Source organism: Styela clava, chromosome 6 (genome assembly GCF_964204865.1).
Source record: "Styela clava chromosome 6, kaStyClav1.hap1.2, whole genome shotgun sequence".
NCBI classification, from domain to species: Eukaryota; Metazoa; Chordata; class Ascidiacea; order Stolidobranchia; family Styelidae; genus Styela; species Styela clava.
Window position 1 is genome coordinate 11,066,665 of NC_135255.1, and position 26,212 is coordinate 11,092,876.

The window sequence follows — 26,212 nt, forward strand, 5'->3', positions numbered from 1 at the left end:
GTTTTTTTATTTGAGGAATAATATGACCACGTCAATATGGAAGAATATTACCTTATCGTCTTATTGATTTGATTGTAACGATGTGATAACGTTAGTACTCATTTGATGTTACTTGATTAAGGCGATGAATAGTGTGGCATTGGAACTTGAAACCCTAGTAGATTGAAACATTACTTACATTTTGTGGAATGACGTTATGTCAATATTGTTGTTCATATACGTACTATTGTTAAATCTAATTTCGCAAACCGGTGAGGATCTGAAAACTTGACGTTTCTGGCGTTTGTTTTTCTTTCAACGTCGAACGAATGGCCGTCGTGACAACGAGACATTTGTACGATTGGACTTTCTAAAACGGTTCAATCGGTTGATCAAACATGGTCTAGCAATTGATGAATGATAAAAGCAATTGTATTACATCGTCAGTTGTAAATATTAATTTGATATTGCGCTAACCCGTAAAAATGAAAGTTCACTTGAGAATTCATCAACAACTCTAGCGCGGGGCGGGTGCGCGCCAACCCGAATTTTATGAGAGTCTTTCTACTTATCTTAGAATTGGATTGTACGTTAAAACGTTAAAAAAGCAGTGCCAAGATAACGATTTTTGTTGTTGTGGAATGTGGATTGACCCAGAAATCCTTGTACTCAAACTTGGTCCTGAATATGTGAAAGGCCGCGACCGTGACTTGTTATTTATTTACACGCCGTTGATAATGCCACGCAGTGTTCCCATTGCGCTGTTGTAATGCAACCTCACTGTTCGTAATGCGATGTTCCTAATGCGCTACTCGTATGCTCAATTCTGCAGTTCTAGAAGTTTGCACTCAGTGTTGTATTATTACCGGTACCGTTTGTTTATAATCTTAGTTAATATTTCCTTACATATGATATTCCAGTATTTTGAAACGCACTTAATTTGACAGAAACTTAACTTACTTTAAAAATGACTGAAGAGGAAGAAGAAAATTTCCCACCAGAAATACAGAGACTTGTAAGTAGATGCTTAACTGTTTATAAGATGATAGATTGAATAAGTCGATTTATATTCAATTGTAGTCTATAAGTTGCAATGTCATATTACTGTTCTGTAACATGGAAAACTTGATACAAAATGTTTAATGATCTGTGATAGTCTACTGAGCGATATCGTATGAAAACTTCAATTTTAATGACCCTCAAATGATCACTAATATACTGATATAGCGCTTTTTGAAACAAACTGAAGTCGCTGGTTTTATCGCCACAATTCAGTATGGCTCAGATTCCAAGAATAGCCCTCGCATTAAAAGACATGAATTATAACAGTGAGTGCAAACCCTTTATATTGCGAGACAGTCTGGGCCTTCATACAGTCATATCGCCACAACTCAACTGCTCAATAAACTAAAAGGAAGCGCAATCTAAAAACGTCACATTTGATTCCTCTGAAAAAAATAATCCGATTCGATTCACCAAAGGAAAAATTTTTTGACCGAGGCGTGCCAAAAGCCCTCTTTTTAGCGACAAATGGAGAGTTTGTTTTATTGAACCAAAGTGTTGGGGCATCTTGAAATCAGAGAACTGTGCTCCTTGGTACCTCTGGTCTTTGTATCTCCATTTCTTGTAGGCCTAGTTTTATTGTTTTGTTTTTTATGCCAGAGCGATTAAAATTGAATTGAATATATCAAACTATTAAATGACGGTAGGCCTATAGTTTCTCTCAATAATATATAATTGAGATAACTTTTTTATTGCACAAATTATCATTTCAGCCAACTGAATTTTCATTTCGTGAACTGACAAACTTGAAAGCTTTTGTATCAGAAAGCCAACCTGAATATGCCACAACACGCACTGGCCTTCTTGCTGTTGCTAACATCTATGGATATGTCTTTATTGGAATGCCTGATGGCTTGAAGGTAGCTCATGTTGATTTCTGTGATGAATGATAAACATTGATGAAATAGTAAAATTTATTTATCTATGGAATATGTTTGCTTTTGTATCGGACTCAATTAAATGCTTGTAACGCACCTATGTTTATGCTGTCAATATTGGATAAATACCATAGTAAATTCCTCTGTATTATATTCTGGACTGTTAAGTTTAAACCAAACTTCAAACTCTTGGACATTAAAAAAGGAATTAGGATGTCAAAAGGACTTCAGCTTTCGATTCCAATATGAAGGAAAATTTGTCTCCCCTTGATGAGAAAAAATTTGGCTTATGCAAGCTTTCTTGTATTATATGTCGAGACGACTCAACTCCAGATTCCGACTCAAGGGAGGTATAAAATTAGACCCAAGCTCAGACTCCAATATCAATAAAAGCATCCCAAGCCGCCTGAATTCACAACCCTAAAATAGCTAAATGTTATTCACTATTTAGGTGCTGACCTCTGCTGACTTGCTTGAAGCTGGAAAGAAGAATTTGAATGTAATTGACTCAGCTGTTGCGACAATTGATCTGAGAAATCCACCAAACTGGATTGGAATAAACTCTGATAATCTCACTCTCTCTGTGTGCTGTAAAACTAGTAAAGGACCACAGATATTATTTTTTGATATCAGGAATATTATCAACAAGGTAAAATGAAATAAAGAAAATACTCTGATAGCATTGTTGTACATTAATATACAATGCAAAACAAAATGATATTATATTTTGATATCAGGAATATTATAAAGGCAAAACATAAATCAAGAAAAAACTTAGATGTTCATTTGTATACAAAAATGATGGTCGTATCGGAATATGGCAATACATTGCCCTCGTGGTTGAAACGTTAGACTCAACTGTGTTGGCATCGCAGATTACACATATCAGGTTTAATTTCTGAGCTTCCCACCACTCCCCAGTGTAATATAGTAGGGCCCACGATGCCGACTCGAAAACATTTCGGATCCTTCCAAATGAAACTTCTTGCATATCGTGAGATATCAGTGGCCGTTTGTATATTACCTTGTTCAGAGGGAAAAATGTGAATCAGCAGTCTTTTTAAAATTCATATTCTGGTAGATGCTAATTTGTTAATGTCTAGTTACCAAAGTGGTGTTAGGAGAGATTTTGTGCAGAAGAGATATTCTCTTAACGAATTTATATAAATACTTTTGCTTTTTAATATAAATTTATATTATGATTGTTATTTCTAAAGTAGCAGGCATTCACTCATTAGAATTTACCTTATTTTTTTAATTTTTATGATAAAATGTACTCAAAGCTCAGAAGTAATAAAGACACATCAGCAAAGTTAACTGAAATGCTGAGGGCTACTGAAAAAATATAGAATAATGGTGGTGCTTATGATCAAGAAAATGTTGATTGACATAAGACTTGAAGTACTTAGTGGTCAATACAATCAGTAATACAGCTATGAGATAATGTTTTTTACATAAAGGAAGTTCTTACTACATACTGATCTTGTATGCACCACCGATCAGAGTTATGCGAGAATAAGCCGACCCCTTTTTTCAGCAACTTTTGAGTTTCAAACTCTGATTATATGCGAGGATATATGGTAAATAAATTTAATATTGTCCATATTCTGGGCTTACACCGAATTACAGTTCTCATTTTCTATCTCTTACAGTCAAAACCTACCAAGACTCCATTTCATAGTATATATTTGAACAAGGATCCAAACTCATATGTGGTTAGTATGCAATGGAATCCTTCACCTGTTTGGCCAAATCTCCTTGCTATGTAAGTAATGTAATATTTTTATTTATTCTGTTTTGTTAAAAAACATAATTTGAGCATATATTTTGACCAGTCTATTTGATTATTATGTTATTTAAATCACACTTTCATATTAATTATAATTTTAGATTGTTTATAATTTTTTAATCAACAATGTCGTGCTTTTGCAAAATGACTCTCTGACATACCTATATATAGGCCTATTCATGCATCATGCATTTATGTATTGTTGCACTTCACTACTAAATATACATATAGTGACTCATATTGTGCAGAAGGCTTTGGAAAAAATTTCGAATGGACTTGTGGGCGTAGATCGTTTATTACACAACAGAAGACTGCTATGTGCTCTGTGGCCACATTTTATCATGTATTGAAACAGATACTTATTTGTGTAATAGCGAAAAGTGTGAACTCCCTTCCTGAATTTACCCCCAAGATGGGTCAAATTTAACCCCAATGGATAAGAAAAGATAGATAACTTATAACAGATCAAAAATCTAGTTACCTCTTGTTTTCCAGTTGCTTGTCAAGCGGAAGTTTTCATCTGTTGTCAGTCGAAGATACAGCAACGGAAATTGCCATAAGGCCTGATAATTTTGGAGCCACAACTGGTATGCATCGGCCTATGATTTTTTAAACTTGCTGTTTTTGAGTGCTTAGAGGGAAAAAAAGGATAAAAGATGTCGCAAATTAATAATGATAATACATTGTTCAATATATGGTTTATATCATATATGGTTACAGTTTAATTTATAGTATATGCTTATAATGCTTGTAACAAGCTTGGCAAATTTGATACAATTTTTCTTATAAGATATACCACTTGAGACCATAGGACTTTATTTACCAAAATTGGTAAAAGTCTTCATACTCAGAGTCACAAATCAAGTCGACGGTTATTTAAGTCAGGGGTTTTCAAACTTTTGGTGTTAAGAAGCCCCTGAAGAGGTTGACTATTATTTGTGGAGGCGTACTTGGTTACTCTCACAGAGCACTTTGAGAATCTATAATCTTAGTCAATCATTGAATGGAGTCTACTGGCAATTAACTGAGGACAAGACTGGATCATTTCATTTGAATGGGTCTTTAATAATTTTTTTTTTCAAGTTAATGATTTGAGCCACCTTGGACTGGGTCACATCGTTTCACATACATGATTTGGCCTTTAACAAACTTGTGAATACAATTTATTGAAAAATTACTTTTCATTCACAGTTTGCTGGAGCCCAAAGGGAAAACAAATGGTTGTTGGAAAAAAGGATGGTAATTTGCTTCAATTCACTCAGGTGCAGTTATGATATGTAACATTCATAGAATTTTTATAAACTGATTTCTACCCTTTGCTTGGCGGTGTGGCGATGGTTATGTGCGAGAGGATTGCTGGACTCCTCGTAGGGTGGTTCACGTAACCACTGGTCAGTTACGGCTTCCTCCATCATCAAGTCCATGCATACAAAACAAATAACTGGTTAAATAACTAACACCAAACCTGACATGGACTGGTGACCGGACGAGAGGCTCTGGTTCACCGTATGATTATGCCGTATCATCGACTTTCCTCTCCCCCAGAATAAACATGTAAATCTTATCCTGAATAGAAATATTTTTATTTCAAATGGGGTTTAAACTATTTTTCTACGAAATCAGAAACTGGAAGTGAAACGTTCAATAACGGTAACCAATGTTATCGACAGTCCTGTTCGAGCTTGTGACATCTTGTGGTTGTCAACTCACCATATTGCATCGGCATACGTGGCAACAGCTGAAGAAGAAGAAGCTCATCCTAACTTATTTCTTGCTGACATACCTTCGAAAACTGAACAACGTGATATCATTTGGAAGAATTATGAAGATCCTTGCTTTGGTAAGAAGAATTTGAATTGTTTTTGCGGTCGGTTCGTTTCACCGAGATGTTATGCCAAGCAGTTAGTGCCATAGTCGTTAGCGTTAAGAATTACGGTACCTTGCCACCGCAATCTCTGATTACCCTGCATGGGTTTACATGTTCGAGTCCCGTGGGGCATAATTATGTGCAAGAGGATTGCTGGAAAGATTCCTCGCTGCCGTAACGTGGTTCGCGTAGCCGCTGTTCGGTCACTGCTTACTCTACCAAGTCCATGTTTTCAAAAACAAATAACCTATCTAAATAATCCCTTAGGCGACATTCACTGGTAACTGGACAAGAGGCTGTGGTTTGTTTTACAAAAATCAATAATTAATACTGTCTGTAATACAATTCAGTAAGTCTTGTGGATAGAGAGATGGGATTTTTGCATCACAACTGGTCGAAGATATTTTGTTCAAATACCATGCCAAACGTAATATATATTGGGTAGGCAATGAGGTGCTGGGAAGAGTCTTGGGTTTTCAAAAGGTAGTGAATTCTTGTAGATAGCCTTTTTTGGGATGGAAGGTTTGATAATGCCTTGTAAAAAAGATGCCATAATGATGTATTAGCGCTATACAGATAACAAATACGCTATAAAACTTGGTGATGTATTGGTGCAATATCATCTATTTAATAATTAGCGTTTTTAACTTATAGGCTATTCATAATACTCGAATAGTTTTTATAACATGTTCAAATATTTAACAGGCATGAATGAATCTCGAGATCCACGATACTTCCTTGAATTCATTGACCAATGGCAAATGTTCATCAATTTATCATCAAATTCTACTGATACTGCCGTCATCGCAAAGAATAAGCAATCTGTGAGTAATTTTATGTTTTTATGGTGTGATAATGGATTTTTTATTTATCTGTAATGCCACCATAGAACTGTTGAAAACATGTTTTATATTTGACTTTGACATAACAAATATAATTTTCTTGTTGTACTCAAGCTGAAATTATCTAAACCGTGCAGTCAGTTATATTGCATTGCAGTTAATGTTTCAATTTCACATGGATTTTCTACTCTATAGCAAATGTGGGAAATCTGGACGCTTGACGATTCATCACGAGCTACATTGCCTTTCTCTGAATATACAGAAGATGATCAGGCACCTATTGGGTCAGCTATTATCACTACTGCAACGGAGAGAATTATTGTTGGTATGTGTTTGTTGGATTAAATCGTACAATGCATTCATTTTGTTGAATTATTTTTTTTGACGATTCCAATTATTTGAAATATAAATAGTAATTATATATAATATGTATATTCATTTCTTAGTTCATTTCATGAAGTATCATTTTTAACTAATTAATGATTGTGAACAGTTTGACTCTCAATCAATTTATCCTGATCTTTTTGTTTTCTATCTTCAGACGATGTGCGTGAATGTGAGCCAATGCCTATATTCTTAATATTAACGAGTGAGGGATTATTATGCATGTATCATATGATAAACTTGATGCCTGATTATGAAAGTGTTGTTTCTATACCCTCAACATTGGATATTACTGGAGAAAGGGCTCCTGTAGGTACAAAGGTATGATCTTGTATTTTTTTTAGTAGTAAAAACATATTTTCAAGATTTTTCCTATTAATAAGTTGAAAAAGCCAAAATTTTTATCTTTCCGTAATATCCATACAATTTTTTTGGTATTGAATAACAATTTATTACTGATAAGGGTGCAAAAGTATTTTCGGAATTAACATATTTGTTTCTTATTTGGTTACCCCAATTTGATCTGGTTCGAATTAATATTTTGGTGAATATTTATCATACTTTTCCTTTGAGCAAGGCTTTGTACAAGCAGCCACTGTTCAGTTCACAGTTTTTATTTATTCTTTTAGTACGTTTAGTTTGAAATTTGACATCTAGATTTTTTGTTTCAGAATTCAAATATTAAAGCCACTGCCCGTTTCATCACCTAACAATTTAAAATTAAAATATTTTTAATTTGAAATCTAAGTTTTGTGTAATTATTTTTTTCTAGGGATCTGGTACTGGTGAAGGTGATAATAAACCATCTGGAAGTCAAACAAAACAGAAGTTATCTGCAAAACCATCTATATCATCAATGAGTACTCCTAAGTTGGGAACAAGTTCAGTAAGTTTTATTTGCATTTCAAATTTCTTCAATGGTTTGCAGTATTTTCTGAATCAATTCGTACATTAGATGGTGTAATCCAGCTGTCCCCGGCCGCAGGTCAGCACAGCTTTCTGCCGGTCTGCGAGAAATTTTGTTGTTTTTCTGCCGGCGCAACCGCTCCACCAAAAGGTGAAGTTGTTTGTTCAGCAAATTCAGCCTTGTTGCTAAAGCACTTTATTAAATCACGCTAGTGTTAAATTTGTAAAAGTTTGTTTGTAGAAAGTGCATTTTCACATCTGGTGAAAAGTTGAACTACGGATTACTGACTGTTTTTTTCTTCATAGCTTGAGAATATACCTACTCCATCAACAACAACCACAACAAAAAAGTCTTTATTTTTGGCTTCGACTCCAGCTGTAGGAAAACTTCCACCTTTTACCGAAGGCCCTTCAATTATCCAAGGCAGTGCTACGAAACCTCCAATAAAACCACCATTAATGAGAGAAACGTTGCTAAAAGCTTCATCGTTTGCTCCAGCAAAACACACTGCGCTTGATGAAACCGTGGACACTGTTTTTGACAGTAGTCGTACAGGATCGACCGAAACTGTTTTTACAAAATCTTCAATGATGAAGCAACTACCTAAACCACCAATAGCAAAGCAGATTCCTCCAGAACCTTCTTTTACCCAGCAACCCAATCTTAAACCTTCTCAGCCAGCCCCAGCAACCAAGCCTAATGTTACAAGCGCAACTCAGCCTAAGATAAATGAACCTTTCCATACTGGTCTAGGGTGAGTTAAATTTCACATTTTTTACCAAACTGTGTTTAAGTGGATTTTGATGTTAAATTGAGTTTCGATGTGAAAGTGATTCAGATTCTTTGATATATTGTTATAGTATTTTGGATTTTTATTTTGTATCTTGTTCTAAAAGCACCTATCTATGCCAAACTAACAAGCTTTTAGTGCATCCAAAAAACAGCAGCTCTCGATTTAAAAAATCTAATTATAACTTGGTCATCATGGTTTGGGCTGATAAGTCATATTTTTTTGCTTAAATCACCATGCTCAGTTAATATCATAATTCTGGGTTTTCTATTTCGAGATAGTTTACACTTTTGCTTTTAACAAGTCTTTGGACAAGCTGCAACATTGATACATTAGGATTTACTATGTTTTAATTTTTGAAAACAGGCTTTTATTTTTTTCCCAACCGAAAATAGGTTTTACCTTTGAGATTATCATGCCAGCATAATATATTTACTGTTAACTATTTACCTTATTACTTGTATGAAAATAATTTTAATATTTTCAGGCAAAATAAAACACCACTGATGAAAACTAAGAGCATCCTTCCTGGCAGTAAGTTAATTAGGCTTCCCGCTGCTTGTCAGCAGGGAACCTATTGTATTCCTGTGTTTTATTATTATTATTTATTATTATTTATTATTATTTATTATTTATTAGGCTTCCCGCTGCTTGTCAGCAGGGAACCTATTGTATTCCTGTGTTTTATTATTATTATTTATTATTATTTATTATTATTTATTATTATTATTATTTTTTTTTCAAATTGGTCCTACAAACTTGAAATTCACCTCAAATGTGCAGAAGTTCTCAGCTAGCAATAAAATGCAAATTTTATGCATGACTGACCACGCTTTCACTCTCCAGTGAGCAAAACACGTATTCAGTTTTTTTGCGATTTCTCAAAATTGATACATGGTATTGGGTTGATATTCATAACAATGATTAATGGACATGTTCCGGATACAATATGTCAAGGATACGCATGAGTGACCTCGGCGATACGCTCCAGTGAGCAATATATGATTTTACATTTTCATCTTCTTCTCGAGAACGACACTACTTAGAGACTTAAAATTTACATCACATGCAGACAATAAGTCCCCCATCATAATTTGCAAATTTTATGCATGACTGACCACGCTTTCACGCTCCAGTGAGCAAAACGCGTCTTCAGTTTTTTTGCGATTTCTCAAAATTAATACATGCTATTGGGTTGAAATTCATAACAATGATTAATGGACATGTTCCGGATACGATATGTCAAGGATACGCATGAGTGACCTCGGCGATACGCTCCAGTGAGCAATATAGGATTTTACATTTTCATCTTCTTCTCGAGAACGACACTACTTAGAGACTTGAAATTTACATCACATGCAGATAATAAGTCCCTCATCATAAATTGCAAATTTTATGCATGACTGACCACGCATTCACGCTCCAGTGAGCAAAACGCGTCTTCAGTTTTTTTTACGCGGGAAGCCTGTTAAAGCTGCACGCAGCTCTAGTTATTATTTATTATTATTATTATTTTTTTTTCAAATTGGTCCTACAAACTTGAAATTCACCTCAAATGTGCAGAAGTTCTCAGCTAGCAATAAAATGCAAATTTTATGCATGACTGACCACGCTTTCACGCTCCAGTGAGCAAAACGCGGATTCAGTTTTTTTGCGATTTCTCAAAATTGATACATGGTATTGGGTTGAAATTCATAACAATGATTAATGGACATGTTTCGGATACAATATGTCAAGGATACGCATGAGTGACCTCGGCGATACGCTCCAGTGAGCAATATAGGATTTTACATTTTCATCTTCTTCTCGAGAACGACACTACTTAGAGACTTGAAATTTACATCACATGCAGACAATAAGTCCCCCATCATAATTTGCAAATTTCATGCATGACTGACCACGCTTTCATGCTCCAGTGAGCAAAACGCGTCTTCAGTTTTTTTGCAATTTCTCAAAATTGATACATGCTATTGGGTTGAAATTCATAACAATGATTAATGGACATGTTCCGGATACGATATGTCAAGGATACGCATGAGTGACCTCGGCGATACGCTCCAGTGAGCAATATAGGATTTTACACTTTCATCTTCTTCTCGAGAACGACACTACTTAGAGACTTGAAATTTACATCACATGCAGATAATAAGTCCCCCATCATAATTTGCAAATTTTATGCATGACTGACCACGCTTTCACGCTCCAGTGAGCAAAACGCGTCTTCAGTTTTTTTTACGCGGGAAGCCTGTTAAAGCTGCACGCAGCTCTAGTTTTATGCTTAGATTTCTAGACAAAAATAAATTAGAATACGGCAGAAATTTTAGAAATTCTTCAAAATGTGTGGTTTATATAGGTGAATACTGGTAGGCCTATTTCTTATTATTAGATCAACAGTAGAACTAAAAATATTTATTTATTTTGATGAAAATAGGATTTTTTCATTTTTTCTTGGTGGGGAGAAAAGTCTTGGACCTCCAGAAGTATGTGCACCAGGATGACACACAACCTGAACATAGTATGTGTGTACCGGTTAGGATTCAGGCGATGCGACATCTTGGTGCACATACTTCTGGAGCACCAAAGTCTTGAATAGCAATCATATGACAACCACAGCCTCTCATTAGATTACTGGTAAAGACTAGATATGGATATAGCGAACCGGTTTATTATTTAATTTCCTACTGCAAATAAGGCCAGCCCATTATTGAATTATTTAGAATTTGTTTAGTTCAACTCATTGGCTTTGTTCTTTCTTAGTCTTAACACTTATTTTCTTTCCATTGCAGTGACCGAAATACAGTGTTTCTTTTATGACTCACCAGTGCAACTAGCGTAAAATATTGTTTTTTCAGCTTCTGTATCAACATTCCCACCATCTAAAGTTTTACCAGCAAAATCAGGGACCACCCGAACAATACCAGAACAACAGCCTTCAAAATCTGGCCTTTCTGGTGAGTTAATGCAGGGGTACACAACTCAAATAACGATGAGTGCCAAAGTTTTTTAAATAATCTCGTTGCATGCCAATAATTGTTGGTATTGAGAACAAAACCATTGCAAAACGGTGACCGTACATTTGAACCCATGCGTATATCCACGGGTTCAATCTATATGCGGGTGCTAAAACCCATGGGTTAGGGTTAGTATGGGTTTAACTATCCGTGAAACAAAAAAAATTCCATAGGTGCAATAGCATACAGGTGCAATTGTCATGGGTTCAAATGTACGTGGGTTCAAATGTTATGGAACCTTGCAAAACACATACAGTATTAACGAATAACTATTTACGCGTGCAAGTCTATCAATGTCTTGAATAAATAATGTTCTGAAGAATTTTTTGATGGTGGTTTATGTAAATGTGAGTTATTACATTAGGATATATTATGAATATAAGAATTACTTTAATACGGTATACCGAACCGTCAGCATGCCTCGTGTTGTGCATCCCTGAGTTAATGTATCGTCAGAAAGTTTAAGCATGAATGAACATAGTATAAAAATATTACTTATAAAAAAGCTGCATAAAAATAGTATTTATATAAAATTGACAAGTTACTACTATATAGATTGGTTTATTAAAATCCGGATATAAACACACTGTTGACAAAGGCTTACCCCGATATAGATGGGTAGATTTGGGTTGACATGACAATTGAACAATTCTAGACAAAAAAAATTTTTTTCAATTTGATAGGAGTAAGAAAGTCCTCAAGCTTTAGAGGAAGCGAGTCAGATTTTAAAATATCATTGGACGATGTCACAAGTTTCGATAAAGAACTTCTAGAATTTCAATCAACAATTTGTACTTTGGAGGATGTTCAGGTTACTATAGGAGGAAATGACGAAAAAGTTAAATTACTGAAAGTAAGTTTAAGAATAAATTGATAATAATCAGACTTTCATGCTGTTTTTGTTTGAAACAAAGCTCTGGATAAGCATTGTTGCCAAGAATTCTAGCTTGACATGAAGAAAAAGATATTTGCCTTGAACAAGGCTCTAACCAAGCAATCATTACCATTAATTCCAACTTGACAGCAAGAGAGAAACAGCTAGGCATACGTGATATTTTCAAGGCTATTGCGTCTTAGATTCATACAGTAGATTCTAAAATGGTTCATAGATGTAATTTTATTATAGTTTCTAATCTCATATCTAATTTACTGCAAATATTTCCTGTCGTTAAATAAATAAGTATGCCAAAATTTTCTCTAGAACTTATGTTTTTTAGAGTTTTCTTCTATTTTAATTATGAATTTCAATTCTAAGATGGTTTCGTCTTCAAAAATGATTATCAATTTTCTCACTTGCGAAATGCTTTTTTATAATATTCTCAGGAGATTGACGATGCGTCATCTTTTTCGAAAGAAATATCACAAACGGCTAAAGAATTGAGCAATGAAATTCAGGAATCGACCATGTCGATGTCAAGCTTAATCTCAGAGACAAAAGATGTCGAAAGAAAACAAAATCAAGCGACAGTTGGAGCATACAGAGCATTATTGTATAGAAGACCATTAGATAGAACTCAAAGACAAAAATTGGAGGTAAGTTTTGTGTTAGTTTTTCTTTTTATATTTTATATCATTTTAATTTGGCAGTCATTTTGAGACAGTTATTCACATCTTTCACTCTTGAAAAGTCTCTGTACAAGCTGCTACTGTTACCTAGTAATATGCAAAAAGCTAACGTTTTTTGAAAAAAATGAAATCTTTCCGGTTTGGCATTGCCTACCCAATTTATTACGTCCTAAGTGAGGTGGTGTCATCGTATTTGAATTCTAGACACATATTTCGGGATGGCCATAAGGTCATTGTTTTATTTGTGTTGTTTCTTACCAGTTGATCTATTTGTCTGATGGTTCACAATTTCTAACTTTTGATTAAAACATGCATTAAATTATTCCTAAATTCGAAATTTACTATATCGAATATAATGAAGTATGAATGTATTTGAATATCCAACCCCTTTTGGACTTCCATGCCCATATCGTTAAATATTGTGACTGCTTATACAGGGTCTTGTTCGTAGCGAACAGCGTGAATACTTCTTTTACTATTCATCCATTTTCATATTGCTAATAATGTTCTTATGTTAAATTTTCGTCTGCAGGCAATAAGAGGTTTGCATCAATATGTGGTCAGCTGTGTTCGAGAAGCAAATATTGCATTAGATGCTCAATGGGAAGAAGCAAATAAAAGGAAGAAATCTTTAATGGGATCTAGAGACAATAGGAGAGGAAATTTACAGGTAATGTATATTTTGTCATAAAGTATATTTATCAAGTTATCTTGATCTTGAAGTTTATCGTTACAAACAGTGTGTAGCGAAGCCAGTCTATCTTAGTGAATTGTTGTTTTAATGATTTAATGTTAGACTGTTTTTCTCTGCTGTATTAGTTACTATTAGACTTTCGCAATTGTCGCTGCTTGTTAACCGATGTTTCTCACGCCTTCCTTCTTTCTGAAATTTCTTTATTATGTTTTTCACATAAAGTGTATTTTCAGTATGGTCAAAATATAAAATACTGAACTCAAGTAATTTTTTTGCCAGATGCCACATTGAAAACATTTTTGGCGTAATAAAGTAGTACGGTTATCACCCTGAATTATTGTGGGACCTATGGAAGTCCCAGACCCACTGTGGCCGAAGTTACAGTGGACTAAGACCGGCCCTTGATACATGACGTGTTGATTTAAAACTTACACCCCTGACAAAATATAAAGACAGCTGTACTGCTGTAATGTTCTTCCGTGGTTTAAGTATTTATTTTACATTGAATTTGACTGAGAAATCATTAAATGAGAAATCTTGCTCATAAAATAACACCCAGTTTTGAATATGTTATTGGCTAAATTAAAAAACCCAATATTTTTTCTTCTTTGTGATACTAATACAGGGTGGTGAATGGGAAGCAGCTTATCAAGGACTTGTTAATAATATGAAGATCCTACATAACCAAGAGATGAAAATTATGTTGCTAAGCCAACAACTTGATAGGTACTATTCCTTTATTATCAAATATGTTACTAATTTGTCCCCTATGAATTTTCTTTTATATAAATATTTTGTATTTCTGTCTATCGGCACCATATCCTATGAACTTTATGCACTCATCTGTTTGGGGGTAATAGCCAGGATAGGTTTGGGGGTTGGAAACATCCCTCTACCCCCTTTTTAAAATGTAAAAAAAAATCAGTTTTTTGCATTATACATAGCAATTTTTGGCTACGACCCTGCATCTGTTCGTAGATTGTGCTTCCATTTATATCCAAACCGTCATATCATTTCCATGTGGTTTGGTCACTAAGAAGTTAAACTACCAATTCTAAAAACTATTAAAGTTTAGATGGATATATTGTCCAATCTCCAATGTACTCCAACTTTCTTAGTAACTGATATGTTTTAAGATAGGATGGTTATTTTATAGAACTGTTGAATTCTAATTTGTTACTTTGTATTTCGTAATCATTTTTTTTTTTTCTGGTAATAGGGAATTGTATATCTGTCTTTTATATTTTAGATTACGATTAGAAAAAACATCAACCAGGTCATCATCAAGAAATCGAGATACGACTTCTTCAAAAGTGAAATCTGGGTTAGTTTTTCTAATAAATATGTCAGTATTGGTAAGCTAATATATAGAAATTCCGCTCATGTTGAATTTTCTAAATCTATGGCATTCAAATATTTCAGCACTGACTTGCAAATGTTGGCAGATTCATTGCTTTTGCATAGAGAACCGACCACATCTTCAGCACAGAAGTCTGACACAGTTGATGTAATGAAAACATCTAAGCAAACTAAAACTAAAATGTCTCCTAAAAAGCAAGCACAATTGGGACAAATGTTGGCGAATAGGAGAGTAGCTCCAGTCAGAAGCTCAAGTAGGTTTTTCTATAAAATCCTAAATTTTTACCTATCATTAAATTTAGCTTCAGACATATCGAGCGGCACAAAAAAGAAAAAGCGTGGGGGCAGGAGCACATACCAAGCATCCCGACAATACTAACAACAACAACAATTTAGCAGCACAATTCATATGTACACTTTGTGTTTAATAATGTCCTTAGTAGGGCTGGGCAAAATATTCGAATCGAATATCAAAATATTCGAATGGCATTTTACTATTCGAATATCCGGTACCACGTGACCTGCGCCGCTTTACTTTAACACGGAATTCGCGCGTCGCCAAATCAATCGTGAATTGCACGAGAATTCACAAACGGCGCTCGCTAACATACAAAAGCGACAAATTTTCTTTGCGGTATGATGTTATTTGCTTTCTTTTCACGCCTAACGTATCGTTTCATTTCCCTTATTTTGTAAAATATGTCCCCACCGTTGCGTAAATTTATGAACGTTCTGTAAATTATAAAAGTATGACGATGTATTTAAAAAATCGGAAATTCTCATTGCCGTCTGTAACAGTCATCGCGATTACGCGCTCGTTAAAGAGACGTTTTTTCGGCGTATAATGATTTTTCTGTTGCGTAAAATGATCAATCCATGACAACTACGGGATTCCAAAATGTCTTTATATATTAATTTATTTATGTCAAACGTAACTCGCGGTTGCTTCTTAAGTAAAAATTAAAACATTACTTCTCTGAAATGCCACGGCGATCTGTGGACATAAAAGTATGAGATAAACTGCCGGGTGTATTTAATTTTAATACGTATTTTTGCGAACTCGTTATCGCCGTTAGAAAAATTTCAATAACTGATATAAAATCCCGTAGAGTACAATTTCATTTCGTACAATGAAAATACATACAAAGTATATCGTTTAGTCAAAAATACATATATATTCATCGCCGCGATTAGGCCACTTGTTAAAAGAGCCGACTTTTACAATGAATAACGAGTTTTCTGTTGTGCAAAGTAATCAATTTGTGACCGATAAGGGCATATTTAAAATGTCTTGCTTTATTATTGTCTTCAATTTAACCAGCGGTTGAGTCGTCAAAATAAAATCTTCACAATTTTAAAATACTACGGCAATCTGCGAACATAAAGTGTGGTAAACTGCTCGAACATATAAAGCTTTGATTTCCTTATTTTCAGGACTGGTAACATCAAAAAATCCATAAATCTGCTGTAATATCTCAGATTAAAATTTATTTTAGCACAATAATTTTGATTGAATATACATTTGATTGATTATCTTGTATATCAGGGATGGCGAACCTTTTTCAATGAATGGGTCAAAAACTATAATTTTATCGCGGAACAGAAGAGAGTGGGTCACAGATATTTAATTCACGTTTGTATCTATAAGAAACGTCTGAAACAAATCTTATAAGCTGGTGTTGGTGTAGTTTTGGGCTTTACTTATGCAGCACTTCTATCAGGGACTTTTTATGGCACTCGGTAGATTTTTATTTCAAGTCTGAAAGTTTTTGTTTTCGGGAGAATTGTAGGCGAGAAACTAATAAAATGCAAAGTAGCATCTAGTTCTCGTATAACCCCTGAAACAGTCTGCAGATGGACTTCCAAAAAAGACAGGCGTTGCGAAAAATGAACGGATCAATTGTATTGTTATGTCATAAACGATGTCAGGCCCAATTGCTGAATAACGGTACACAGCGGTGCATACATGTGTACAAGATTAGGGGTTTTGAAAATCACCATACCGGCCCGAAAATCAACATTTTGAACATGAGCGATCGCAGCCCTCCCTGACTGTACAACTGACGGTACATTATAATAGTTTAGTAATTGTTAGATTAATTTAAAGCCGGTTTTATCATTTTTTATCACTGATATGTCAGCATTTTTTTTATTTCATTCGTGCCTCCGCTTGGTGGGTCACAAATAAAACGCGGTGGGTCACTTTGTGACCCGCGGGTCAGTGGTTCGCCATCCCTGTTATATATCATCACAACCCTGGGAAAATTGTCCCGTTTCAAAACTTGTATAATGTTGAGAATTTTCGACAGCAATTCAAAGTAATGAATAATAAGTCCAATCCCACCCACAATTAACAATTAAAGTTTTATTTTCTGTATATTATATTGCCGCTTTCCAATCAAAAAATTTGCGTTGTCCTCAGAAACTCGCCGCCGATGAATGTATATTAATTGAACTATCGCCGGGTTCCCAATTCCCTGTGTGTACAAAAATAAAATAATTATCATCGTTAAGGTCGCACAACGTTGTGGAAAATTTTTGATTTAGAGAATATAAAACCAACATAAAGTTGTTTACGGCCTAAATACCACGTCACGCTGATAATAACAATCGGCGATTATAGCAAAATGCTATAGCACGCGTTATTGGCGACTTTCAGTTTTAAAAAATTTTCAACGGCAATGCACGGGTATACCTAATATATAAAACTTGATGTCCGCCGACCCGCAAGAATTAATACTTTCAAAAAAATGAATCGGGCGGATATACAGGTTACGAACTTCAGGATCGCGGCGACAAAAACAATTAGCGATTTTAATGAATTTAACCAGTAAATAAAAAACGCTTTGTTGCCGACTTTTCAAAGTTTCTTCTAATTGTCGAAGGGAGTATCGACCTCCGACGGACCCCCGTTGTATTTAAAAAAATATCCGTTATTCGACTATTCGGTATTCGTAAAAGATATTCGAACTATTCGATTCGAAAAAATTATTCGATTTTGCCCACCCCTAGTCCTTAGTCTGTTCAACTATTTAGACTTTGTAGTTGAAAAATTGTGTATAAATTCATGTCATCCACTTCACCCATTATGCACTCGATTGCGTTATTATATACCAAGCCGGAAAACCTACAAAAATATTGTATTTCTTACGTAGAAATGATACATGCATAGAGCCTCTCTATGCAAAAGAGTATTACACTCAATGAAGAATCGTAATAATGAAATGCTCTTTTATATAATCATATCAGTATCATATTCATCAGGTAAGCTTCCTAGTCAAGTTTTGAGACCAGCCAGTAAGAGTTCAAAGAACAAGGAAAAAGCGCAAAGTAGATCGGGATCAGAATCTCAATCTGATAGACCCAGTTCTCCCAGAGCTGAAGAAGAGTCTCCATATGAAAGCGGTAAAGTCCATGTAATTGCTATGTTAAAAACGTTAAAAGACTTTGGTTATAATGAAATTTGAAATTGATGTTAATTGGTAGAAATGTGTTTTTTAAAAAAATAGATCACAATACGTTTTACTGTTTTTTTTGTTTTTTTTTAAATATTTTGTAGTAAATTTTGATGTTCCCATATTTGGCAATAATTAATGTGGTATTTACCACAATAATGGGTGCTACCATAGTATGCATACCAGGTTGAGGTTAGAATATAATTTTATTAAGATTTTTCTTATTTTGGTTCTATTACGAGTTCAGGGACAGTCTGTGTTAGTCAAGTGAATATCCCCCTGCCCATAGGTTTTTGTCCCTTTACACAACTTGATGTATAGTAGGCGAACAAAATTGGTTATCTCCATATTGGTACACACACTCCTGGAGCGCCCAATAATGTGGTATTTAGCTACATTTATGACATTCGAAATCAACATTAATTGCATTACGCCTATTTATGTTGGCATCACAAGTTAAGAATCTCAGTTCAAGCTGCATGTGCACCACCTAACCCAAGGCATAATAAATTTGGTAGGTTATGCCAAACCGAAAAGATTGTGGTCTGGGTCATAGGAGTGACTGCCCATAAGAGACCCTGTTAAGATTAAATGGATGAAAACTCCAAAAAATATATACACAATGATCATGGCTTGCTTGATTCATTTTCAGTTTTCGTGAATTTAACTTAGGGTAGGATATCCTTTCTAACCACGTTGACAGTCGAGCCTAAATTTCCATTTATATCTGTCACACTAGTTTGGTGCTCCATGATTATTATAAAATATATTTTAGAAGAAAGTGGAACACCAGATTCAATGTCATCGTCAGCACCTTCATCTGTTGGAGGTTTTACATTTGGAACCAATGCCGACCCTGCAAAAGCTGATATGGGATTCGCTCATAGAAAACCAGGTAAATATTACAATAAAGCAATGTTCAAACAAGCTAGAAGGTGTCTAGGATCTCCGCTGATAATCTAGGCGACCGCAATCTGTTACCACCCACACAAAATTGCACTTATACGACGGCATAGAATGGTGAACATGTTACCAAGATGGCCAGTTCGCTTTGAGCGCTGCACGTCTAGGTATCCTTGAGTGTCTGTTATAATGTGGCTAATGATTAATAACGTTCACGTTATCGAGATAATAAATGATAGAAATCTGATGATTATATGATGAAATGGTTGCAACGAACGTCACATGAATGTGTGGCCGGGTATTTTTAAAGGCAGCAAAATTTGGAGTGAAATATCAGTCCTTATTATACTGTTAAAAAATGTAAGCCTCCTAACGACGTAGTGAAAATTTAAGCAAATCTTCTGCACATTATTTTTTCAAGAGGTTCAACCTTATGATTTACAATATTTTTAAAAAATTTGTAAAAATGGAAAATTCACGCTATATATTTAAAATATTAAGTCAAGTATAAAAGTATAACGATACTTTTGTTTCTGTCAAATAACTGAGGAATATTTTTGTTTAGAAATTTATTCATCGATGCCAGGGACAACAGCCCCATCAATGATTCCACAAGGATCAGCAACACTAGCTTACGGAGCTCCAAAAACTGTTTCTGCTGAAACAAAGCGGAGAGAATTATCAAACTTTCCAACATCTGGAAATATGGAAGCAGCGTCAAATCTCAACAACCCACCACAAGTAATTGAAAAAATAGTTGTTTTCAAATTTATTTTTATGTTGAATAGAGAATGCCTGAGAATGAGAGAGTGTGAGTGTAACATACACTCTCTCACCCTCAGGCATTCTCTATAGCCCCCTCTTCAGCGTTTGCTCTTCACTCATCACCTTGAATGAGTCACCACGATAACGATAGTCACCAACTCACCCAGGGTGTATTACATTGGGCATCATTCCAAAATGAAGTATCTCTTAACATATCAGGGGGGGGTTTGCACAGATAACCTTGTTCTGAATTGAAGGCATATAAACACGCCATATACAAAAAAATTGCTGGCGCATTCTTGTCACTTCATCGTGACACTGACATCTCTTATTTGAATTGATTTTGAGTTTTGTTGATTTTATATCTTCCGACCCTTTTGTTATTCCGTGGCTATGAAGCGTTTTGTTATTATGTTGTTTTTTTAGTATTTCCTTTCTTATTCTTATGATAAAATTGCTTTTCTCATTACCTAACTACCGAGCCGATTGCTTTGAAATTTTCAGTGGTTACAGATTGTATTTGTTGCTCGAAGGCTATTACTTTTATTAATACAAAAATTTCTGTGGGCTCTATGGGATTGCCTTCATGTCCATATATTTGAACATTGCTTATAATTGTATTTTGATATCATAGGTTGTCAACATTCAAAAACTTCAAGAACAAGCTTTGGTTCAGCCAAGACTGCCAGATAAATTTCAACCAAAGTAAGCATTTTTTATTCAGATTTCCTTTGATTTCTCTTGTAAACAGATTATGTGTTACTGGCCTATGAATCTTTTTGTGGTAAGCTGTATTGCCCAGTCATTCCAGACTAAAACCTGATCATATGCATTCTAAGATTTTTTCGAAAATAATGTATTTGGTAATTTAACTTTTAAATGCGAGTACATTATAGTTAATATGCCAATATACATGTGTTGATAAAGCACATTGTTATATATATATATATAAGCTCCAACTCTATCTGTTTGAACATATTTATAACTAACTTGTGTAAGGTGAAACCCTGATATTATTTCATGTTCTTGTAGACCTGAAGTTCCAGCAGGGGCAGTTGAAGTTGTACAAACTGTTTTGAATACAGTTAAAGCAGAACAAGAACAGAAACCTAAAACATGGAATTTTGAACCAGGTGATTGTAGAAATATTCTTCATAATAGGATTTGAAATTTGTGAAAGAATAATGAGAAGAATATTAATTTGGAAGATTTTTCACTTTGCTGAGCTTTGATTTTGTACCATATTCTTTGATTAAGCACTTGGTACTTCACACAAGCTAGCTGTTAGGGCATTGTGATGTCACAGGCATAGATAATAAATCCGATTCCGTCACTCCACTATAGGCTTTGCAAACGGATTGGAATTGCTCGCCCGTACCAGATTAAACTGAATTGAAAACTTGTTTCGCGGCCGCACACCCTTGAAATTTGGCACTCATTCGCTGGCGGCACAATTTTTTCTTGTTTGCCACATTTGGAACAGGGGCTGTGGGTTACACACCCCTGGGTTAAAGCGTTGTACCTGACTCTGTTGGCATCGCAGTATCAATATTTCGGGTTCAACTCACATGTCCACCACTTCACCCAGAGTGTATTAAGTTGAGAATAGGTTCTACATTTCAGTGGCTACTTGGGCCGAGCCTTCTTGAGAGTAAAAATATGACAAAAACGTCTCTTAAAAAATTATTAAAAATCAATTATAAAAACCAAGAAAGTTTTCTGTATTAAACAGACCATTATTATTATCCATAATTATTTTTATAGATAAAGCACCACCATCTTTTCTGTCTACTGCCGGCCGGCCTGAAACTGCTGGTGCATTTGCTATTGGGAAGTCTGCAAGCGACGGTGGTAAACTATTCAAGAGTGGTTTTAATTTAGAGCCGACAGCTGCTGTGGGATCAGTACCTTCATTGCTAACAGGACACACGACTCTCGGTCCAAAAACGTCTAGTCCGGCATCCTTTGGTGCAACAGCTGCATCTGAAATTATAGAAGAAAAGAAAAGTAGTGACGCTGCACTGCTCAGACAAAACTTGTTTTCGACTGATGCTGCCATCTCATCTTTGGAAACTAAAAATATTTTTGGATCAGGTAAATTGGTGTGAATTTTTATGTATTTTTCCTTATTTGTCATTTGATTATCTTTTTCATCTTTTAAAATTTTCCCCCAGAATCAAAAGCTTAGCTTGCATGTGGATAACTACTGCTCATTTCTGTCCACATCTGTGGTAGCGGATCTGTATGTAATGATACTATAACAACAATTAAAATAGCTATATTGGGTTGGTTTAAATGTCTTGTATCCTATTATAAAAACCTATTTCTGTAACATTTAGCCTGCTCAAAGTCACGCTTCCGTGGATAAATCCATGGAGTCCACAAATATTTTCCAATAAAGTATGGTCTTTCTCCGCTTTCAATGCTCGGTCAATATTTTCATGAAACGCTTTCTTGAACTGAGCGATTGTCACATTTCTTTGCTAAAATTTGTCTTAATACGTTTTCAGTCAAGCAACAGGCACCGATGCGATCATCGTCAGCAACTGCAATATTTTCGAGAGAAAACAAGGATCCTTCTAGTAGTTCAGGATCAAAACCGTCTACTTCCGTTCCAACTAACTCGGTCCAGCCCAATATATTCAGTGATGACAAAAAAGCTGCTTCTCCGTTTACAGGATTGTTTAAAACACCTTCATCCACTACCCCTTTCGGAGGATTTGCGGCACAAACAGCTTCTGGTGATAATCAAAAACAAGGTGATTCTGGCTCGTCACCTAGTTCGCCTGGTTTAACATTTTCACTCAAAACCACTCCTGATGTTTCCACCGCTTCACCGACCATCACTGTCACTGTAAGCAATCAAGGTCCATCATTGACCAGCTTTACTAATACACCTAGCGCCACTCCACCACCTAGTATGTCGGCTTTGTCTATTGCACCTAGTAATAATACAGATACTACAGCAGCAACTACGCCTGCAAGCGATGCTAGTATTACAAGCACTGATGCAATCGCTAGTGCAACAATATCCCACGCCAGGTCTAGTAGCTCTCCTCATCAATCGAAAACAGATTCAAAACAATCTACAGGTTTATTCGGTGGAATCACAAAAACAGGATTCGGTTCAACAGGAAACATTTCCGAGGCCAGTACTGGTTTCCTGAGATCTAACACAGATGCTCCTACTTCATCTACCAGCTTTGCACCTTCAACTGCCACCATTACCGGCAGTGGTGACACAAACGCAGCAACAGCTCAGTCAGTTTTTGGTTCAGGTGCTACTTCTTCTACAAGTGTATTTGGAAATGTGGGAACAGCTGGTAACAACACTCAGTCTTCCATTTCATTAACTGCTTTTGGAAAATCTCCGAGTTCTGATCAACGTGCCACTACTGTATCAACAACATCAACTGAAGCATCTGTGTTTGGGACTGTGACAGCAACCAGCTCAACTGAAAACACCACCACTCCGAGTGCTTCTGAATCTGTAAATGTGTCATCTGCACCAGCTACAACCACATCGGTGTTTGGGGCAAGTACATCCGCGACTTCGGTTTTTGGAAATGTCTCTACTGCAACGCCTGCCTTTGGTTCTGCCTCTTCTGTGCCAGCTTTCGGTGGTGCCACTACAGCTCCACCAGGTTTTGGATCTACTACTACTGCTTTTGGGTCTGTCACTTCCAGTGGTGAGACTGCCACAGGTGCACCTGGTTTTGGTGCGACTGCGACACCTGGCTTTGGGACAACAACAGCTCCACCTGCTTTTGGATCTTCCACTGCCTTTGGGGCTACTGCAACTCCACCTGCGTTTGGAGCTACTACTACTCCGTCTGCATTTGGAGCCACCACTACTGCGTCTGCATTTGGATCCACCACTACTCCATCTCCTTTTGGGGTTGCCACAACTGCCTCTGCATTTGGAGCCGCCACAACTCCATCTGCATTTGGAGCAACCACCACTCCATCTGTGTTCGGAGCCACCACTGCTGTGTCTGCATTTGGTGCCGCCACCCCTTCGGCTGCATTTGGAGCCGCTACCACTCCTTCTGTATTTGGGGCTGCTGCCGCACCATCTGTTTTTGGAGCAGCTACAACAGCCAGTGTGTTTGGAACTGCTTCTAGTACTGGACCATTTGGAGGGTTTGGTGCATCGACTCAGGACAAATCAGTTTTCGGGGGTGAGTTAATATACAACATTTACTGTTGTAAACTTTTGTATAGTAGGACATCAATGGTCCAATAAGTACCGGTGTGTGTCTTGTGGGTTGGTTTAGTTGGAAAATCAACATTTTTATGAAGAATAATGTACTGACATTAATTGAATTGTCCAAAATGATGTTACCGTTTTTATATTAAGATTTCAGTACTCATAAGTAACTGATACCATATTTGACCTAAGCCATATACCTAAGGCCATATTTGATCATACTATTTCGTTGTCCAATGCAATTATTTATCCCAATGCAATTGTATATCACTCGTAAACAATGCTGGTTAGTGTTAATGCTGTTAAATACCTTCCATTATCTCTTCATTGATTTATAATTTCAGCTTCTGCATTTGGGCAAAAGAAGACAACAGCATTTGGCCAAACTCCGTTTGGGTGAGTCAGCAATTTATTTAATACTTGTTTGATATACTGGTATTTTACTGTTACTGAAAGATTTCTCTCAATTCCTTGTAATTATAACCGTATATATAACCTAAGCAAATCTGTTGGAATGAGTTATAGTCGAGGCTTGATTGCAGAAAAAACTTTCAGCAAACATTTAATTTCACTAAATTAATTGTAATAAAATGTCAGTAAGCCATACAAAATTGAGCAAGATTATCTCCTTTGGATTTAACTTTTGTAAAGCAAGAACATTCTTATTTTAGTGGTGGATTTGCAAGTACACAACCAACCAGCACATCTCAATCAAGTCCTTTTGGAGGGTGAGTTTTGAATTTGAATGGATGCTTCCCCAAGTATCAACTTTCTTGTTAACTTCCATAATATTGGCTATCAGCAAGGTGTCAAAGGTAGTAACAATTAAAACTTTCGCTCAGACAGGTTTCAAGGCGTCGTAAACATATTCATGGTTTTGGTAGCTATTTCTCATTTTATTTGTATTTCGGTAAGTTTTTGATTTTCGAAAAACTTAATGATCATTTATTCTACAAAGGAATTTTAATTTTGTAGTAGTAACCAACAATTAGTAACCCTGTCGCAGAAACTGTTCAATCTTTGTATTCAATTAAATGTTGTTATCTATTTATGAAACTTAACATGTTGGCATCACAGATTACACATTTCAGATTTCAATCCCACCCCCCCCCCCCCCCCCTTCACCCAGGTCATAATAAATTATGTAGTAAATGCTGAACCGGGAAAATTCCGATCCTTCCAAGTGACCCAACTTGAGCGAAAAAGTGTTGCATAACAAAGATTAATGTCAAAACTTCACAATTCACAACAGTATTATCATTTTAATTTAAAATAAATTTCAGAGGGTTTTTATCTGGCATCGGTGGACAACCTGGTACAGATGCTGCCAATAAAAATCCGTTTCAGATTGGTGGAAATGCAGAACAAGGGGATAATTCATCAAGTACGTTATTATCAAGTTTGTGTATTTTCTATCATATCCTGCCATGTAATAATTATCGATAGTTTTCTTCCATACTCATCTGACAAGATTTGAAATGGGAATAATTTGTTTTATGCTTTTTGTAGCTTCTTTGTTTGGGAATTCTGGAGCAAAATCGTTTCAAGCAACTGGGCAAAATCAACAACAACAGAGTGCATTTGGATTCAGTAGTCCATCTGCTGGGGTTGGAGCACAAGGATTTGGCGGTTTTAATAAACCTCAGCAATCAGGTTTTTATTTTTAGATTGTTTTAGCAGAATCGAAAAAAATCAATGACATTTACAGAGATGTCATGACAATTTATTTTTTTTTTTTTTTCATTCTGCTT

General features: G+C 35.7%; 1 protein-coding gene across 2 annotated transcripts in view; it reads left to right on the forward strand.

The window, feature by feature from the left end:
- The first annotated feature begins 835 nt into the window (after positions 1–835).
- Positions 836–26,212, forward strand: part of LOC120330852 (nuclear pore complex protein Nup214-like) — a 29,454-nt gene continuing 4,077 nt past the window's right edge. The window contains exons 1-31 of one of the 2 annotated variants that reach the window (XM_078113439.1): positions 836–994; positions 1,755–1,901; positions 2,371–2,568; positions 3,572–3,684; positions 4,204–4,295; positions 4,900–4,970; positions 5,332–5,548; positions 6,281–6,399; positions 6,613–6,742; positions 6,959–7,122; positions 7,574–7,687; positions 8,014–8,462; positions 8,986–9,032; positions 11,351–11,449; positions 12,193–12,362; positions 12,833–13,042; positions 13,608–13,745; positions 14,395–14,495; positions 15,019–15,093; positions 15,192–15,382; positions 18,393–18,533; positions 19,359–19,478; positions 20,052–20,227; positions 20,886–20,956; positions 21,284–21,384; positions 22,016–22,345; positions 22,762–24,432; positions 24,806–24,857; positions 25,133–25,189; positions 25,745–25,845; positions 25,971–26,114. In XM_078113439.1, the coding sequence (XP_077969565.1) occupies positions 947–994; positions 1,755–1,901; positions 2,371–2,568; positions 3,572–3,684; positions 4,204–4,295; positions 4,900–4,970; positions 5,332–5,548; positions 6,281–6,399; positions 6,613–6,742; positions 6,959–7,122; positions 7,574–7,687; positions 8,014–8,462; positions 8,986–9,032; positions 11,351–11,449; positions 12,193–12,362; positions 12,833–13,042; positions 13,608–13,745; positions 14,395–14,495; positions 15,019–15,093; positions 15,192–15,382; positions 18,393–18,533; positions 19,359–19,478; positions 20,052–20,227; positions 20,886–20,956; positions 21,284–21,384; positions 22,016–22,345; positions 22,762–24,432; positions 24,806–24,857; positions 25,133–25,189; positions 25,745–25,845; positions 25,971–26,114 (5,857 nt within the window). In that variant the 5' untranslated portion in view covers positions 836–946. The remainder of the gene's footprint in view (positions 995–1,754; positions 1,902–2,370; positions 2,569–3,571; positions 3,685–4,203; positions 4,296–4,899; positions 4,971–5,331; positions 5,549–6,280; positions 6,400–6,612; positions 6,743–6,958; positions 7,123–7,573; positions 7,688–8,013; positions 8,463–8,985; positions 9,033–11,350; positions 11,450–12,192; positions 12,363–12,832; positions 13,043–13,607; positions 13,746–14,394; positions 14,496–15,018; positions 15,094–15,191; positions 15,383–18,392; positions 18,534–19,358; positions 19,479–20,051; positions 20,228–20,885; positions 20,957–21,283; positions 21,385–22,015; positions 22,346–22,761; positions 24,433–24,805; positions 24,858–25,132; positions 25,190–25,744; positions 25,846–25,970; positions 26,115–26,212) is intronic. The other variant, XM_039397813.2, reaches the window with a different exon arrangement.